Raw genomic sequence first — 20,403 nt, forward strand, 5'->3', positions numbered from 1 at the left:
TCTTCTTATTTTATATTTTTTTTCAATTCGAGCGAACACACGATCTGCAGGGAGAAAAGAATGCCCAACAACTGGAAAGATAATTTCTAATTTTGAGACTGACTGAGGAGCCTTCTAACTAAGCCACATGGTACACTTTGTAATGAAAGTAGAGTTTTTATTCTGACTTGCACATCCGTCAGCAACAAGTCTTATTGTCTCTTTATTTTTCTTCCTAAGGTCTAGTTGACAAAGTTTGTAAAATACAGCACTCGCTATTTCATTTGATCCGTTATGGTATTCGTCTTTAGTCCAAGCATAAATTGACACATTATTTTTAGTGAGGGGTGAGTGTGAACTGCCAGTAACAATGGTAAAATTGTAAATATAAAGCGGCGGCTATAATAAACTGATTGGTCAGGAATCTTTGGTAGGACCTGATTCTTCTGGCAATCAAATGATATTGTAATTAGGATCAGGTTTTTCTTCTTTTAAATGGTCAAAGAAAGCCTGGGCGCGTAATTTATGTACATGTCTTTCCGTCATTAGTTTATTTTTTATTTTCGTCTTTCTCATTTTTAATTTTTTCTGTTAATTGGAGACACACGGAACACACATCAGTGCGGGGTGAACCAAAGCCAATGTTGTAATTGGTATTAAATATCAGAGAAAAAAAAAAAAAGTTTTATGAAAATTTGAAACATCGTACATTGACAATGAACTGCAACGATACGATTTTGTCGCGTGTTTACATTTTGGATACTCCGGCAAACTTTTATTCTTGTATCTAGAATATTGAATATTATGCAAAACACTGTCAATAAGTTTAAAAAAAAAACTTACCTCTCATTTTGCTCTCGTTTTCTCTTCCAAGTTTCTGGTTTAGCCACTCTTTTCCTTGCTAAGAGAGGAATCGTAGGTTTTATTGACTCTGTCAATTCCATTTCATAGAGTTGTTTTAGGCACTTAAAACTTATTATTTAATAAAAAAATTGGCAATAATTAAATAAAAGTACAAAAGACTACTGTTCGAGTCCGCGAACAACGTTATACTAACAAACATCGTAAAAAATTCACGCGTAAAATTATTATTGTTATGTGAACGCCGGGAGCGCCGTGATTGGTCGAAATGGATTTGTCGGTTTTTGTTATGACGCGTTGGATTTGACATTAGGATTTTGAAACTATAGCCAATATTCTACTTTAAATTTCAACGTATTTTGACCGTTTTTAATACCACAAATCTATTTAAATCTGCAGATTTTTATTATGTAAACACTTCAAAACAATAACCTCGTTTTTGACCAAAAGTGGATTTGTCGGGTGTTGCTTCTATAGGATTCATATAATTAATTTTAAATATTAAAATGAGTCGTTAATAGAGACTCTCCTATTTAAAGTTAGTTCAAGCGCACTGTGAAGTATCGTTTTTGTACGAGATTGCGACGTTATTCTTTCATAAAATTTGTCAGTAAATTCATTCGTCCTTGTCTTTATTATGGGTGTAAAACCTCTTGCGCACTCTTTCACAGTAACAGTTGTAGTACTGTGTCCTTTTTCTATAGCGGGTTGTACGCGGAATCTCTCTCTCTGTCTAACAATTTTGCTCGCTCCGATTTTTCAATGTTAGTCTTACTATCTAATAAATTTTCTCAAGCAACTATTACGTGATTAATTACTAGTAAAATGCAATTACTAGTAATAGGGACCAGAAAAAGGTGTTGCACGTTGTATATATTAGAAACTTTTTACTGGAGTTTGTTTTATTTGATAAGAACTCCGGCTAAATTTTAATTAATTATAAAACTATAATCATTTTTTAAACGGTTGTCTTTCTGAAATTACTTCCATTTGATTGATACATCAGTGAAGGACGATTTTAGTTCGGATCATCCACTAATATTATTAAATATAACAAAATAGCAGCTCGATTAATTTTTAGGACTTTGAGCGAAAATTCGAGGAATGCATCTCCAAATCGGCCGTAAAAACGAAATTCGAGCAGCATTCTCAAAGGGGCAAATACATTACCAGGTAATATTACTAAGCATTGAGTTATTAACTTATTTTGTTAGGTATTACATGATTTATGGCAAAAATCAATTTAGAAAATACTATCTCATACACGATAGTATTTTCTAAATTGATTTTTACTATAAGCGACATAACATCCCCCTATTACTAAACATTTTTAAAATAAGTCAACAAAAACAAGGTGAATTAATTGCAGCGAAATGAAAGAGATCCTGGAAAGCATTTACAATGAAGCGGTGAAACTAAAAGAAGACAAACTAAGGCAAAGAAAAGATCTGACGGATAGAATCAATTATACGGAGCAACAGCTGATGATCGTGACACAGGTATTGGGTTACTATCGATTTAGTCCAGTATTATAGGTCCAATTACCCTGTAGGAAATGAAAAAGAAAATCCGAAATATGGTGGAGGACGTTGAACAGCGGGTGTCGAAAGCCCTCACGGAGGAAATACGCCGTTTAAGTACCCTCGTGGACGAGTTCAATTTGCCCTTTCATCCGGAACCGTTGGTCCTGAACGTGTATAAAAAAGAATTGCATTTGCACGTGGAAACCGGACTGGGGTCGAACTTGAGGGCCAGGTACGAACTAGTGTTTCTACACTCAACAGAGAAAATTTTCTTTAAATTTAATGTATTATATGTTTTCTTGTTTTTTTGGCCCAGTTTGATGATTTTTTTTTAGCAGACTGTCTATACTTATATGAATTTTAATTGGTATATTCAGTTTTCAAATTAAATTTTGTATTTGACTTATTATACCGGGTTAATCGGAGAGTGGTTTCTTCTTTACCCTAACTGTGAAACACCCTGAGGAATAATTTTGTTAGCGAGTTATCATAAAACCTTGCTGTTCGGTTACTACTATGACTGCTAAGTATTTGTGCCTCGGGTTTATTTTTAAGAGCGAAATAATAATTTTTTATTTAATATAATAATTTTCCACTCATAATTCACTACTTTTCAATAATCGTTAACTTTCGGTGTTATTTTCTAATACGATGAGGTATGTTTAGTGTGGTTAATGTTACATGGACGCCCCGGTAGCACGGTATAAAAATCATATAATTATATACAGTCTGCTAAACAAATCATCAGAATAGAACAAAAAATGTAAAAACATATAATACTTTAAACTTGCACTGTGCACTTTGCACCTGATTGTATATTTGACGTGGTGTTTCATTGTTGTACGTTGTCCAGGTTATCCACGGCTTTAGCGATGAATATGGAACAAAGCCAAACGGAAATGACACAGAAAATGGAGGGTCTGATCATCGAAAAGTACCGGACGGCTAGTAATTTAATTATGCCACGTAGGCAACCGTTCGAAATCCTTTATCGGTTGAATTGTGATAATTTGTGTGCGGATTTTCAAGAAGATTTGGAATTCCGGTAAGAGCTTTGTTTATTTTAAGAAATCACCTTTGTTTCATTAAAATTATTATTAACACGGTTTCAATGGAGATAGCTTAGCTTTTTGTAGAATGATTCTTTTCAAAGAAAATGCTTATATCTTCTTGAGCACTTTACTTACGTTGATTAGTATTGACAGAAACTTCTTGTAGGACTGATTATCTACAAGAATCTCTTTACATTTTTCAAATAGCGTTAACGGTTTAGGAGATAGGCGCATTTGAATTTTACTTTACGTAAATAGGTCTTAGATGCGTCAAACTCGAAGTTTTTGGTCGATAAATGTTGTATTAATGAAGGGTCAAATAAGCTTTAATTGATTGCCAATGATTTGCTTTTACAAATGCCAATGCTTCAAATCCAATATCACTGAAGACATAATAGTAAAATTATTTGCTTCAAATAAGGTTTGACATGAAAATTGTTTATATCTTCTATAGTAGGTAACTTATTCTAATGATTACTAGTAGAATTAAACTATGAATGATTATCTACAAGAATCTTTTTACATTTTTCAAATAGCATTAACGGTTTAGGAGATTGGACCATTTGAATTTTGCTTCACGTCATTAGGTGCTCGCTGCGTCAAGCTCAAAGTTTTTGCTCGATAACTTTTGACGTAATGAAGGGATATGCATCAAATTAACTATAGTTGATTGCCAACGATATGCTTTTACAAATTCTCAACTGTCAATGCTTTAAAACCAGTATCACCAGAGATTTATTAGATTTTAGTAGAATGATCCGCTTTACATGGGAATTGTTTATATCTTCTTTAGTAGCTAACTTATGCTAACGACTATTGGTAGAATTAAACTATGAATGATTATCTACAAGAATCTCTATACATTTTTCAAATAGCGTTAACGGTTTAGGAGATTGAACCATTTGAATTTTGCTTCACGTCATTAGGTCCTCGCTGCGTCAAGCTCAAAGTTTTTGTTGGATAACTTTTGACGTAATGAAGCGATAAGCATCAAATTAATTGTAGTTGATTGGCAACGATATGCTTTTACAAATTCTCAACTGTCAATGCTTTAAAACCAGTATCACCAGAGATTTATTAGATTTTAGTAGAATGATCCGCTTTACATGGGAATTGTTTATATCTTCTTTAGTAGCTAACTTATGCTAACGACTATTGGTAGAATTAAACTATGAATGATTATCTACAAGAATCTCTATACATTTTTCAAATAGCGTTAACGGTTTAGGAGATTGAACCATTTAAATTTTGCTTCACGTCATTAGGTCCTCGCTGCGTCAATCTCAAAGTTTTTGCTCGATAACTTTTGACGTAATAAAGGGATAAGCATCAAATTAACTATAGTTGATTGGCAACGATATGCTTTTACAAATTCTCAACTGGCAATGCTTTAAAACCAGTATCACCAGAGATTTATTAGATTTTAGTAGAATGATCCGCTTTACATGGGAATTGTTTATATCTTCTTTAGTAGCTAACTTATGCTAACGACTATTGGTAGAATTAAACTATGAATGATTATCTACAAGAATCTCTATACATTTTTCAAATAGCGTTAACGGTTTAGGAGATTGAACCATTTGAATTTTGCTTCACGTCATTAGGTCCTCGCTGCGTCAAGCTCAAAGTTTTTGTTGGATAACTTTTGACGTAATGAAGCGATAAGCATCAAATTAATTGTAGTTGATTGGCAACGATATGCTTTTACAAATTCTCAACTGTCAATGCTTTAAAACCAGTATCACCAGAGATTTATTAGATTTTAGTAGAATGATCCGCTTTACATGGGAATTGTTTATATCTTCTTTAGTAGCTAACTTATGCTAAGGACTATTGGTAGAATTAAACTATGAATGATTATCTAAAAGGATCTCTTTACATTTTTCAAATAGCGTTAACGGTTTAGGAGATTGAACCATTTGAATTTTGCTTCACGTCAGCAGGTCCTCGCTGCGTCAATCTCAAAGTTTTTGCTCGATAACTTTTGACGTAATAAAGGGATAAGCATCAAATTAACTATGGTGGATTGCCAATGATATACTTTTATAAATTCTCAACTGGCAATGCTTTAAAACCAGTATCACCAGAGATTTATTAGATTTTAGTAGAATGATCCGCTTTACATGGGAATTGTTTATATCTTCTTTAGTAGCTAACTTATGCTAAGGACTATTGGTAGAATTAAACTATGAATGATTATCTAAAAGGATCTCTTTACATTTTTCAAATAGCGTTAACGGTTTAGGAGATTGAACCATTTGAATTTTGCTTCACGTCAGCAGGTCCTCGCTGCGTCAATCTCAAAGTTTTTGCTCGATAACTTTTGACGTAATAAAGGGATAAGCATCAAATTAACTATGGTGGATTGCCAATGATATACTTTTACAAATTCTCAACTGTCAATGCTTTAAAACCAGTATCACCAGAGATTTATTAGATTTTAGTAGAATGATCCGCTTTACATGGGAATTGTTTATATCTTCTTTAGTAGCTAACTTATGCTAACGACTATTGGTAGAATTAAACTATGAATGATTATCTACAAGAATCTCTTTACATTTTTCAAATAGCTTTAACGGTTTAGGAGATTGAACCATTTAAATTTTGCTTCACGTCATTAGGTCCTCGCTGCGTCAATCTCAAAGTTTTTGCTCGATAACTTTTGACGTAATAAAGGGATAAGCATCAAATTAACTATAGTTGATTGGCAACGATATGCTTTTACAAATTCTCAACTGGCAATGCTTTAAAACCAGTATCACCAGAGATTTATTAGATTTTAGTAGAATGATCCGCTTTACATGGGAATTGTTTATATCTTCTTTAGTAGCTAACTTATGCTAACGACTATTGGTAGAATTAAACTATGAATGATTATCTACAAGAATCTCTATACATTTTTCAAATAGCGTTAACGGTTTAGGAGATTGAACCATTTGAATTTTGCTTCACGTCATTAGGTCCTCGCTGCGTCAAGCTCAAAGTTTTTGTTGGATAACTTTTGACGTAATGAAGCGATAAGCATCAAATTAATTGTAGTTGATTGGCAACGATATGCTTTTACAAATTCTCAACTGTCAATGCTTTAAAACCAGTATCACCAGAGATTTATTAGATTTTAGTAGAATGATCCGCTTTACATGGGAATTGTTTATATCTTCTTTAGTAGCTAACTTATGCTAAGGACTATTGGTAGAATTAAACTATGAATGATTATCTAAAAGGATCTCTTTACATTTTTCAAATAGCGTTAACGGTTTAGGAGATTGAACCATTTGAATTTTGCTTCACGTCAGCAGGTCCTCGCTGCGTCAATCTCAAAGTTTTTGCTCGATAACTTTTGACGTAATAAAGGGATAAGCATCAAATTAACTATGGTGGATTGCCAATGATATACTTTTATAAATTCTCAACTGGCAATGCTTTAAAACCAGTATCACCAGAGATTTATTAGATTTTAGTAGAATGATCCGCTTTACATGGGAATTGTTTATATCTTCTTTAGTAGCTAACTTATGCTAAGGACTATTGGTAGAATTAAACTATGAATGATTATCTAAAAGGATCTCTTTACATTTTTCAAATAGCGTTAACGGTTTAGGAGATTGAACCATTTGAATTTTGCTTCACGTCAGCAGGTCCTCGCTGCGTCAATCTCAAAGTTTTTGCTCGATAACTTTTGACGTAATAAAGGGATAAGCATCAAATTAACTATGGTGGATTGCCAATGATATACTTTTACAAATTCTCAACTGTCAATGCTTTAAAACCAGTATCACCAGAGATTTATTAGATTTTAGTAGAATGATCCGCTTTACATGGGAATTGTTTATATCTTCTTTAGTAGCTAACTTATGCTAACGACTATTGGTAGAATTAAACTATGAATGATTATCTACAAGAATCTCTTTACATTTTTCAAATAGCTTTAACGGTTTAGGAGATTGAACCATTTAAATTTTGCTTCACGTCATTAGGTCCTCGCTGCGTCAATCTCAAAGTTTTTGCTCGATAACTTTTGACGTAATAAAGGGATAAGCATCAAATTAACTATAGTTGATTGGCAACGATATGCTTTTACAAATTCTCAACTGGCAATGCTTTAAAACCAGTATCACCAGAGATTTATTAGATTTTAGTAGAATGATCCGCTTTACATGGGAATTGTTTATATCTTCTTTAGTAGCTAACTTATGCTAACGACTATTGGTAGAATTAAACTATGAATGATTATCTACAAGAATCTCTATACATTTTTCAAATAGCGTTAACGGTTTAGGAGATTGAACCATTTGAATTTTGCTTCACGTCATTAGGTCCTCGCTGCGTCAAGCTCAAAGTTTTTGTTGGATAACTTTTGACGTAATGAAGCGATAAGCATCAAATTAATTGTAGTTGATTGGCAACGATATGCTTTTACAAATTCTCAACTGTCAATGCTTTAAAACCAGTATCACCAGAGATTTATTAGATTTTAGTAGAATGATCCGCTTTACATGGGAATTGTTTATATCTTCTTTAGTAGCTAACTTATGCTAAGGACTATTGGTAGAATTAAACTATGAATGATTATCTAAAAGGATCTCTTTACATTTTTCAAATAGCGTTAACGGTTTAGGAGATTGAACCATTTGAATTTTGCTTCACGTCAGCAGGTCCTCGCTGCGTCAATCTCAAAGTTTTTGCTCGATAACTTTTGACGTAATAAAGGGATAAGCATCAAATTAACTATGGTGGATTGCCAATGATATACTTTTATAAATTCTCAACTGGCAATGCTTTAAAACCAGTATCACCAGAGATATATTAGATTTTAGTAGCTAACTTATTCTAATGACTAGAAATAAACTATAAATGATTCGTAGTTAATTTTTCTTAAAAGATCTTTTTATATTTTTTCAAGCCCCGTTAAACTCGTAGTTTTTAGGCGGTAACTCTTGTCGTAATGGAGTAATGAGAATTGATTAATAATGATCTACTTTTACTCATTTTTAACTACCTATATTCTAAACCCAATATCACCGGAGGTATTGTAACTTTTAGTAGAATTATTTGCTTCAAACAAGCTTTGACATGGAAATTACTTATATTTTCTTCGGTGGTTCACTTATACTAATGTTTCAAATTCAAAATTTCTTTTGCCCAATATATATGTTGTACGCAATTGGCGAAAACGGTCACTGTCCGAAATTATTTTACGATTTTACGAATTATCCACATCGCGTTACGGATATATTTTATATACCCAAAACGCGTTGTGTGTAAATTTCAAAAATCCACGTTATCATCGAAGACACGCGACGGTTTTCGTGTTATGGGTAATAATAAATACCCACAACCCGAAAATTCATAACCTTAGTTATTTTTATCGACAGCAGATGTTTATTCTGTTTATTTGTTTGTCCTTTGTCAAAGTTTTAAGTAAAAATTCAATAAAAATGAATGAATCGTTCGAAAATTTAAAAAAAGAATTCGAAGATGGTTTAAATAAACTTTATATAGAATCGAACATTAGGTCTACATTCCTCTTAAAAAGTGATTATAAAAACATTATTAGTGAAGTTAAAGAAGCACATGAATTACGCAGATTGGGCAAACCACTTTCATCAAAACTTGGGCCGCTGGACAGATTATTTTCAAGAAATGAACTTTTTCAAGCAGATTCGCAGTTCACGTCGCAATCAAATGATAATAATATTAAGAAAATACCCTTGCGAACTGCAGCAAATATGCCATCTAAAGGTTCCGGTCAAGGTTTTCTCAAATGCAATTGTAAAAGATTTTGTGGTGATAATAAAATGTTCCTGCAAACAACGAGGCAAAACAATTTTGCTTCACGTCAGTAGGTCCTCGCTGCGTCAAGCTCAAAGTTTTTGCTCGATAACTTTTGACATAATGAAGGTGTAGGAGAAATATAAACATAGTGGAATGTATCTTTAATTAATTAATGCATAAAAGTTTAAGACGGCGGCCAAGACAACCCCAAAATAATTTGTGGCTCACCTTGCTGTCGCTTCTGTTCAGGACTGCTCTTCCAAGTTCACCTCCAAATATTTGCTGGGTTTGACGGTGTGCCGGCACTTATAATTTTTGGAATTCACTCGCGTGTCTTTATATATGGAGAGCGACTTATTTGGTCAGTAGTTTATATACCAATCTTCATGCTGCCAGTTCCCATCAATCAAGATCGATGCAGTACTGGACTAGAGGTGCGTGCGACTCTTATCGGTCAAAATTAAGGTTGTCTTACATATGACGCGATAAAAAGCCGCGAATAATGATTTAGCCAAAAAAAAACTAAAGAAATTGTAAAATACAACTTTAGATATTAACAACGATCAGTACCACGACGAAGCAAAGCTCATGTTAAATATAATTATATGAATATTGACAATAAAAAAAAAGAATAAAAATAAATAAAGAAATGAGTCTTCCGATTTGACGGAACAGAAGGGATAGGCATCAAATTAACTATTGTTGATTGCCAATGATATGCTTCTACAAATTCTCAATTGGCAATGTTTTAAAACCAGTATCACCAGAGATTCATTAGATTTTAGTAGAATGATCCGCTTCAAGGAAGCTTTGACGTGGAAATTGTTTATATCTTCTTTAGTAGCTAACTTATTCTCGTGACTATTGGTAGAATTAAACTATGAAATGAATCTAAAAGGATCTTTTTATATTTTTTAAATAGCATTAACAGTTTAGGGGATAAGACCATTTAAGCCCCGTTAAGCTCGTAGTTCTTAGGCAGTAACTCTTGACGTAATGGAGTAAGGAGCATTAAATTAACTTTAATTGATTGATAATGATCTACTTTTACTAATTTTCCATTACATATGCTCTAAACCCAATATCACCAGAGATATTTTAGCTTTTAGTGGAATAATTTGCTTTAAAGAAGCTTTGACGTAAAAATTACTTTTTAATCTTCTTCGGTGGTTGACTTATACCGATGTTTCAAATTCTTTTTTTTTTTCTTATTTGCTTAATATATACATATATAAATGACGGACTACAGCGCGACCATAGTGGCCGATAACACAAAATACACAAGTCATGTGTATTTGTGCGCTGTAAAGTCCAGTGCAACGATATATTAGAATGGTCACCCGTCAAAACACCAGCATTTTACTTCTCAAACAATGAAAATAGAAGGTGGATGACATTGTTTGGCAGGTGGAATGCTAATGTTTTGACGGATGACCATTCTAATCTATCGTTGCACTGGACTTTACCTGAATTATTAATAAGTTAATAAGTTTCGATTCTAATCCTATCTTAGCGGGAAAATTTAATAACAGCACAGCATACATGATTTGGAAGAAATGTAGGTTTTTGCTCACTAATAAGAAATTGGTTCGCGTATTTTAGGGATCTTTTATAAGTAAATTCCTTGACTGCATCTGGTAAATCATTCCACAGTTTATTCCCTATGTATGTAAAAGATTTCTGAAAAGCTGCTATGCGATGTTGAGGTACCCCGTATTTATTAACAAATCTTGTATGATGCTGGTGTAAAAATGGGTTTAATTACGCTGCAAGATATAAGGCTTGTCCATTTTCTAAGATTATATGTAAAAAAGTTTTCTACGGTAAGGTAGAGGTTTAATATGTTCTTTAAATGGAATATTGTAAGAAAAACGCATACAGCTGTTTTGTATTTGGTGTACTAATTGCGTCGTCAAAGTCGAATCATAAACCACATCACCGTAGTCGAACAGCGAAAATATTAAACTGTCACATAATTGATTCTTTATTTTGGACTGTTGAAGTATGAATGATTAACTACAAAAATCTTTTTACATTTTTTCAAATTGCATTAATTTTGCTTCGGGTCAGTAGGTCCTTGCTGCGTCAAGCTCGGAAGTTTTTGGTCGATAAATCTTGACGTAATGGAGGCATAAGCACCTAATTAACTTTAACTGTTGAATAATGATCTACTGCCTTTACTATATAAATAAAAGGTAAACTCCTATTTTAGATTTTCCTACGGTATAACAGCGCTAATCCAACGGTTCGCCGGTAACAAGGGCAGTTTCTTGGCATTGAAAAATAAAAGGGAGAGCCCTAACAGTGGTTTGATGCCCTCCACCCCCGTGGACGTGGTCGATCACCGTTTGGCCTTCAGTCCCCCGAATAATTTCAGTTTGGACGATTGGTCGTTACTATCGAGGATTGCGATTATGGGGGCCACCTCCCAGGGCACCATGGGTTGCATGTTGGTCGCCGGATTTATGTTTAAAACCGTCGGATGGCGGATAATCGCCGTTACCGGTAAGACTAGATTCGAGTTGTTAGTATACAAAATTGACACAATAGAGTGTATGGAATTCGTTAGTGTTCAAAAAAAGTTGTTTTTTTTTTGAAAATAGCTTTATTCATTTCAAAAAGATACATGTAATGATCTGAGTCTAGGAATCAGCTTATTATAGTCAACATAAAAAAGGTGTCTAACCAAAGTAAATTCCATGATGTAACTCAACAATTTTATTATCTTACAGAGAACTATGTTTTAAATAAAATGTGTCGGTGGACATTTATGTTTACTGGTAAGCTGGTACCATAATGATAAGGAGATTTGTATCTAATAATAATTGCATTTTTTATCTATACAATTTATTCTTTTACCTGCTGGAGTACGAAGTCACGTTAACGAAATTTAAGAAAGGAATAATTCATTTTATTTATAATAATTATCATGTACATAAAGAAGTAATTAGAATTTATAAATGATGTCTTAAGTTTAAAAATTCTCTCTTATATAAATTATGCTATACATCAGGTGCCCTATTTGCTATGTGTGACTATTGGTATTTCCGAAACTATAGGAGATACGAGGGCGGTTAAATTAGAAAAAAGTTGCCGATTTTGATGGTTATTCTTAATTTTTTTACAGCGTTGCAAAATGTTTATTGGTTCGTGAATTACAGGGTGATTTATAAAAAAAAAACGCATACATTTAATTTTAATTATTATTTCCAAAAGTATTGGTTTTAGACCAAAGGAAGAAAAAGTATACTGAAAGTCTCAAAAATAATGCGTCTATTTAAAAGGTTACGCGTTTCGCCGCATTAGGGCATCATCAGACCTCTAAAATTCGTTTTTTAGACCTTTTGCTGACTAGAGGTAACAACAAAATCACCTTTGATATTTATAGAAAACCTTCCTTGTCGGACAACATTATCCAGTTTGATTCTAATTACCCGTATTCTCATAAATTTGCTGCATTCAACTCCTTTTTCTACCGGTTATTCAAAATACCATTATCAACAAGTGCCTTTCAAAAAGTGTTAGCTACAATTAAACAGATTGCAGTAAATAATTGGTTTCCATTAAGTATAATTAATAAAATTTATTTCAAATTTTATAATAAGTACAAGCTCTCCTATAATTTAATCCATAACACCAGCATTAAAAATTCTAGATTTCATTGCCTCACTTACTTTGGTAGTATCTCCTCCCGATTGGCAAATTTTTTTTAAAAACTATAATTTACAGATATCATTGAAAACTTCAAACACATTATTTAATAAGCTCGTAAACATTAAAGATAAAAGAAAACCCTTATCCCAATCGGGAGTCTACTCCCTTAACTGCGAGGACTGTAATGCCGTTTGCATTGGTCAGTCTGGAAGGAAAATAAAAACGAGAGTGCAGGAACACTTTAGAGAATATAATAAACACAAAGATACCGAAATCGCCGAGACGAAATCGGCCTTTGCAAGTCATTTATTGTCCTCAAAACATTTCCCTTCCATCCCGGAAAATGTAAAAATCCTTCATGAGTGCCCCAAGAGAAAGAAGCTTGACTTCCTTGGCTTGAGTCCTGTACTGCCTTGTGTGAATGATGTTTTTACCTTCGAACCGCATTTAATTTTTAACAATATTCATCACGACCTGGATAGCACGTAAGTTTAGCGCTTGCCTACGAACCCGATGGTCGCTGGTTCATTTTTCGACCAAGTCCTATTTCACTTTTTATTTTTTGCTTTATTTCCGTTCTCCCGTTCACTTTAACCTCATTCTGCTTGTTTTGTTCACTTTTATTTTATTTAGTTTTGACACCGGATTTAATGTCAACGTCAGCATTATTTTTAATTTTTTATGTATTTATTTTTGTTTCAACTTAAGTGTTTGTGGTATTAATCTAATAGCTTTACCGGTAAGTCATATCTTAACATTGTAATTCGTCACTGTAAAGACATAGGGGCGTATCTCAAAAAAAGCCATTTTTGAGATAAGCCTCGTAAAGATTATATTTTTGAGAGTAGTATTATATGGCAGAAGTATCTACCTACCCATTCCGCAAATAGGTCTGGACCTAACTCATGTAAGGACGGTATATATAGTAAGAAAAGTTTATAAAGAACCGGTGACATCAACAGTCGGCAAAATCCGCGCATCTCGTTATTCTATTGATCGGGTCAGATGACTATGTCGAGGTCTGAAGACAGTGGAGGCGGCACACTTGTTGAAATTATTAATATTTATAGCTAGCGATATTAGAAGTGCGTTTGATTTAGTTGAAATACCAACTAAGAATGCATATATTTAAATTTAATTGCTCCGAGATTCGTTTAAAAAAATGTAGATAAATTAAAATTATATTTTTTAGCATTGTGATGTGCCCATAAAAAATCTAATAAAAAATAGTTTTACTTACAGGAGGATGCAGTTCGCTAATTATTTTTAAAACAGGACTTCAAATAGGTAGCTGAAAATTATTCTTTATTCAATTTTTTTTTAAGGATTAGGTATTTTAAACGACTTGTGTAAAGAAACAAATTGATATAAGCTTAAAGTTTTATTTCATTATTTTACATATTATATATTTTTATTCACTATCAGATAGTGTATTACAACCTAAATTAGATTCATCCGATGAAGACCATTTGATCTCTTCATCAGATGAGCCTGTATTTACTGTAAATTTTAAAGAATCCAATGCTTCATCAAAATGGTGATGACTTTTGAAATATTGTTTTTCTATATTGTCTATATGGTTGCAAATATTTATCCACTCATCATCCGAAATTTCCGCAATTTTACTTACCTTTTATAATAAAAATTGGATAGTCTAACTAAAAAAACTACCTATAGTCTATTTCACTATTATACTTTTAAAAAACACAACAGATTTTAAATGCCTTATAACACGATTAACTCACTTCCCGTACGAGACGACACTGAGTAGGCCTTCAGGCTACGTCATAGGCTTTAAATCCCCGGCAGATACAAAGAAACGAAGTACGGCGGCTGCTTTGTTCTTGCGGTTTCTTTAATAAGAAGCGAGAGAAAATATATTGCGGTCGTCTTTTCTCTCTGCCACCGGATTTTCTATCGATTTTGTGTTGAAAAATGGGTTTGTGCGCATATTGAGCAGCCGGTTCTTTATAAACTTTTCTACCTATAATATGACGAAGGGGCTTAACTCCACTTACGCCCAAATGTCGTATTTTAAAACTGTATCGTTTGTGTTCCGCCCCAATCACACCAGGCGACGTGCGCGCCGGTAAACAATAACAACCTAACGTAAAATAGTTTATAAACAAACGTTTTATTAGTGTGTTGACTAATGGTGAGGTTTATTACTACAATAATTTTATTTTATAGTGGATTTTGGGAGTTTCTGGTGGTTAGTAATTGGTAATGTATAGGAGGTTTTGTTTTTATGAATTGTATTCTACAAAGAATTTACTTTTATTACAGATTAAAGGATCCACAAGGTTAGGTTGTTAAAATGGAAGTAGTTGTAAGATGGCAAGATGGAAATGAAAATGTCGTTTTAATTAGCCAAATAGAGTGTGTCAATAAATCAGATACGGTAGTGAAAATGGGTACTGAAATAAAAATGTATTGGAAGCCGCATAAGAAATGGTATTTTGGAACAGTGATTGCGATCGAAAATAGCTTCACTAGTAGTGATAGCGACTCTGATGATATTCCATTAAATTTGTTGTCTAAAAACTCATTAGGCGATAGCGAAGAAGATCTTCCGCTTCAGAAGTTAAGAGAGAAGCTTATTGGTGCAAATAAATAGCATTCCACTCAAGATTGCAGCTAGTGTTGAAGTGGAAAAACCTAAAGAAAATACAATACCTCTCAGTAATGAGAAAGTTTTTGGTATTATCAATGAACTGTTCTCCGACTCCGAACCGTGCGAATTTCAAGATGATTCGGATAAAGATCCGACATACATTCAGCACTGTGAAGTTCCACATTGCAGAGAAACACATGAGGTATTTGCTGCGTGTCCAAATTGCCTGCGCTTATTGTGTTGGACTCATTTCTCCGAGGATGGTACGTGTCAGCGCATGCATGAGCTTCCTGTAGTCAGCTTAATAGAAGAGATTTCAGAAGTACCAGAGGACTTCACAGTTGATGGAAATTCTAAGGTAAATGAGACAGATTTGACTGAACACAAGAAGGAAACTAAAAAAAAAGTTGCTTCCCATCTTAGAAATCTAGGTGAAGCATATTTTAGTTACAATAGTAAAAAGCAAATACCTGCCAGGAAGGTTCTTCGACCCAGGTGTAGTGGTTCTTTTTGTAATAAAGTGGGGAAAAAATTTTTAATAATAACAGATGAAGAACGTCACAAAATTCTAAATGCCTTTTATGGGACTGGAAACTTACAACTTCAGAGGGAATTTGTAGCTCGGTTTGTAAAGCGTAGAGTTACCAAACAAAAAACAACAGAAAAAGGCCATGTTTCTAGACGGGAAAAAAGTAACTATTACTTTTTGCCGGGGAATGACTCAATACCAATACCTGTGTGCAAAACAATGTTTCTTAATACTTTAGGCATTACTGATAAATTTGTACATAATACCTTAGCCAAATTAAAAGAAACTGGTATTATTGAAAAAGACAAACGTGGAGGTAGATGTTCAAATTTAAAAAAACATGATAAATATATTCGACAGCTTATATTAGAACATATTAAAAGATTGCCTCGGATGGAATCGCACTATTGCCGAAAAAACTCCAAGCGTGAATATCTTCACCCTGATCTTACAATTAAAAAATGTATAGCATGTTTACAAATGAGAATAGTGATAACAACCTTAGCTATCAACTGTATCTCCAGGTATTCAAAAGTCTTAAATTATCTTCCATCATCCGAAAAAAGACCAGTGCGGATTATGTTTTTCCTACCGAGAGGGTAACGCCGACAAAAAAAGAGAATTAGAGCAAGAGTACCAGCAGCATGTAGCCGAAAAAGAGTGTATTCGGAGTAAGAAGCAGCAAGAAAAAAACGATCCAGACATTTTCAAAGTATGTGCTGTATTCGATCTCCAACAAGTAATTTTTTTACCTATTACCAACGAGAACAAGTTATTTTATAAACGTAGATTAGCGAACTATAACTTCACTATTTACAATATTAAATCTAAGGAGTGTCATTGTTTTTTATGGCATGAGGGTTTGAGTAAGCGGGGTTCTAGTGAAATTTCTACTTGCTTGTATATCTACCTTAACGAACTTGACCAAAAAGGCACAAAAAAATGTTTCTTTGTTTTCTGATGGCTGTAGCGGCCAGAACAAAAATTCCATTGTAGCATCTATGTTATTACATATGGTGAGCTCATCAGAAAACATTTCACTGCGATTTTTTGAACCATATCAGGTTTGTTCTCACAGCAGTAAGAAACAAGTTTTCGACAAATACACATGCGCAATAGAGTATAATGCGTTCGCACAGGAACTTCTGATCGGTTTCAAATCAAAAGTTTGATGTTCTTACACACATTTCTGATCGTCATCTGATAGTCAGACTTATTTTCGGATTTATTTCAAGCAAAGTGTCAGAGAATTCGTGTAGCCAGTCAACGCCGATCTTCGGAATATGAACATAACCTCTAAATTGTTGTTTCTATTTTGTCGTTTTGTATAGTCCTTGATATTCGTTTTGAAAATTGTATTTTATATTTTTGGATTAGTCTAAAAATAAACATTAAGGAAACAAGTGCTTTTGAATCGTCGGAAGAATCTGATCAGAATTATGTTGATTCTGACACAAACTTTTAAAGAAGATTTAATTGAAGAATGGATAAAGCCCAAAAGTGAAAACTATTTTCATGAAACTGTCTCCCAATTTAATAGAATAGAATTTCTCGAGCATTTTAATTGTATATATAACATTATGAGTAAGTCTTGAAGTAGCAAATAATCACACAATCTTAAACTCTATTAATAATATACAGCTATTTCAAGGTTGTAGTATAATTTTTATTTTGTTTATGTTTTATTTATTTTCCCATTTCCCACTGGGATAAAAAAGTGAGGTTATTTTTCTTCTCCACTCAACCCGTATTTGATGTTCGCACAGACGGTTTCAAATCGATCAGAAGTTGTAATATTTTACACATGCGCATCAAGAATGGTTTGGAAACAGTTTCAAACTTGTAAGAAATTTGCAGTGAGAACAAACCTATCATGGTCAGGGTGAGGGTGATTCTGCACATAGTGCGATTGATGACGCAATTAAAAAATCTGGTGATTTATTTGTACCCTCACAGCTAACACCGATATTAAGATTAGCAAGGCGCCAAAATCCTTATATTGTGCATTCTCTTACATCCAATGATTTTCTAAATTTTCAAGAGCTGTCAAAAAATTTGAAGATTCTTTCAGTAAGAAAAGACGATGACGGAAATCCTATCGACTGGAAAATTATTCGCGAAATAATGTTGACAAAAGAAACCATTGACAAAATTTATTTTAAAAGCAGTCACCTACAAATTGATTATCAATGTATCACACTAAAACGCACTGCTATGCAAGCTAAATTTGCTCCACCCCGCTTAAATCATCCCTCTGGGCCCAAAATTTCCTCGAAAAGTTTAACGACTTAATGAGCTTGTGCACTACCTCAACGCCAGTGATAAAACTTCCCGAGCATGTAAGGTTTTACAAGGAATTACCACACTAACAAACATTTATTATTAAAAGTTTAAGTCAATACTAACTTGTATGATTTGTTGTTGTGTTTTTTTTATTTTAGAATTCTATTTTTCAGTTTAGATCTATGATCTGTATACACTCAAAGAAAAAAAAATTGTTTTCATTAACTCCCATATGTATATGATACTTTTTCTGGCATAAAATTACTCTACTAAAAAAATTGTCATTTATTAATAAAACAAACTTGATGTTAATGAGAAAACATGTATTTATTTTGGGCGTATGTCATATTTTCCTTTTGAACTTAATTTTATAAAATATAACTTAGGGGCGTAACTCAAGGCGTATCTCACTTTTTTTTTTAATTTAATTTTATAAAAAGACTTAGGGGCGTATCTTTTTTGAAGGGGTTTATTAACCCTTTCTGAAAAACCCAAGTAATATTCCTTTTAAACCATGAATCTACATAGGTTAGTACTATTTTTTATAAGTCAAACATTTTCTTCCATTTTTTTTATTTAAATAATTATTCAAACATATTATTTTTATAAAAAGTGGCTTAATTCAAAATGCATAATTTTGATATACGCCCCTATGTCTTTACAGTGACGAATTTATGTATATGCATTGTTGTTTTTGTACTAGGGTTGTCTTCTTTTTTCTTTTAGATCTGACGATGCCTTAGGGCGAAACACGTGTAATCGTTTTTAAAAAAATAAACATAATTTGAGACCATTTGACTTTGTGTCCCTCCAATCTCTGTATTTTTTTACCATCCTTTTTCCCTCCTGTTGTTACCCATCCGTCCATCTAAAGTTTGTGATTAGTTTATCCAATTTGTTGTGTATAATCAGCTACAGTGACAGGTGCTTTTTAATCTCCCAGGTGCCCTCTACAGTTGTCTCTACCTGTACGAGCGTCTCACGTGGACGAACAAGGCGAAAGAGCGCTCGTTCAAGCGACAGTACGTGGACCACGCGACCCGCAAACTGCGCATGATCGTCGACCTGACCTCGGCCAATTGTAGCCATCAGGTGCAACAGGAGTTGAGCGGCACGTTTGCCCGATTGTGCAGCTTGGTGGACAAGGCCACCCGCGATATGGACGAACAAATGAAGGTTTTAGAGAGGGAGGTCGCGACCTTGGAGAATGCCGGCGGAAAGGCCAAGGTCAGTGGGTTTTTGATTGTTACTCGGTGAGAATGCGTTTTCTCATTCGTTTTTTAGGTTCTTCGAAACAAGGCGAACTATTTGTCCCACGAGCTGGACATGTTTGTGGACGCTTACCTAAAGTTACACAACAAATAAACCTGATATTGAACGCGACTAAACGGTCGCTTGATAGTTACGATAGATTTATTTATCTTTTCAAGACGTTTTCTTGATTTTGTTCGGTTGTTTTTCAGTCAGTTTGCTGTTAGTTATTAGGCTATGAGGGATATAAATTAATGTCCGTTATAGGGTGCAAAACTGAATAAGAAAGTCATTTTTTAAACGGGTGTTAGTCTTCATACATCTATATTATTATAATGAGCAAAGGACAGTGAACTATTTGTCAGTTAAATTCGACTTGGACAGACGTGTGAAGATTAACACTCTGGTTTTCATGTGATAGTTTACAACAAAAATTATATTATAAATATTCTTTATACAGCCAACAGTATAAACTTAAATATATACAATATTAATATTATTTATAAAAAGTTGTTTTGTTCTTTGTTTGGCAACATTAAACTATTTTGTCGTTTCAAGTGGACAGTTTTTTTTTAGGTTAAAGTAGTTTTTTATCAGGCATCAGCAAAGTAATAATCAATTTATTCAGGTTTGTTAGACGTCTTTGTGTAAATAATAAACGTTGTTGGGTAGTTGAGCAATTTAAGACGCAACGATTTTGCTTAGTAGAAAGGCTACGACGGGTCTATAGACCATTTTAAGACAAAAAAAATCGGATGAACCACATTTTACCTTAAAAAACCAAGAAAATTTCTTACTAAATTAAGTCAGTTTCAAAACTTTGGTATGCGAAAATATGTCTCTCCAATATGTTAATTTTGCACTAGGATATGCAGCAGTGTT

The 20,403-nt window shown here is 33.5% G+C and overlaps 1 protein-coding gene across 1 annotated transcript in view; it reads left to right on the plus strand.

The window, feature by feature from the left end:
* The window catches only part of LOC126742336 (transmembrane GTPase Marf), a 32,039-nt gene extending 11,961 nt beyond the window's left edge, over positions 1 to 20,078 (plus strand). Inside the window, exons 9-15 of the mRNA XM_050448978.1 lie at positions 1,922 to 2,013; positions 2,210 to 2,339; positions 2,393 to 2,595; positions 3,217 to 3,408; positions 11,403 to 11,695; positions 19,214 to 19,497; positions 19,555 to 20,078. Coding sequence (XP_050304935.1) covers positions 1,922 to 2,013; positions 2,210 to 2,339; positions 2,393 to 2,595; positions 3,217 to 3,408; positions 11,403 to 11,695; positions 19,214 to 19,497; positions 19,555 to 19,635 — 1,275 coding nt within the window. The 3' untranslated portion in view covers positions 19,636 to 20,078. The remainder of the gene's footprint in view (positions 1 to 1,921; positions 2,014 to 2,209; positions 2,340 to 2,392; positions 2,596 to 3,216; positions 3,409 to 11,402; positions 11,696 to 19,213; positions 19,498 to 19,554) is intronic.
* The last annotated feature ends 325 nt before the right edge of the window (positions 20,079 to 20,403 follow it).

Source organism: Anthonomus grandis, chromosome 11 (genome assembly GCF_022605725.1).
Source record: "Anthonomus grandis grandis chromosome 11, icAntGran1.3, whole genome shotgun sequence".
Classification (NCBI taxonomy): domain Eukaryota; kingdom Metazoa; phylum Arthropoda; class Insecta; order Coleoptera; family Curculionidae; genus Anthonomus; species Anthonomus grandis.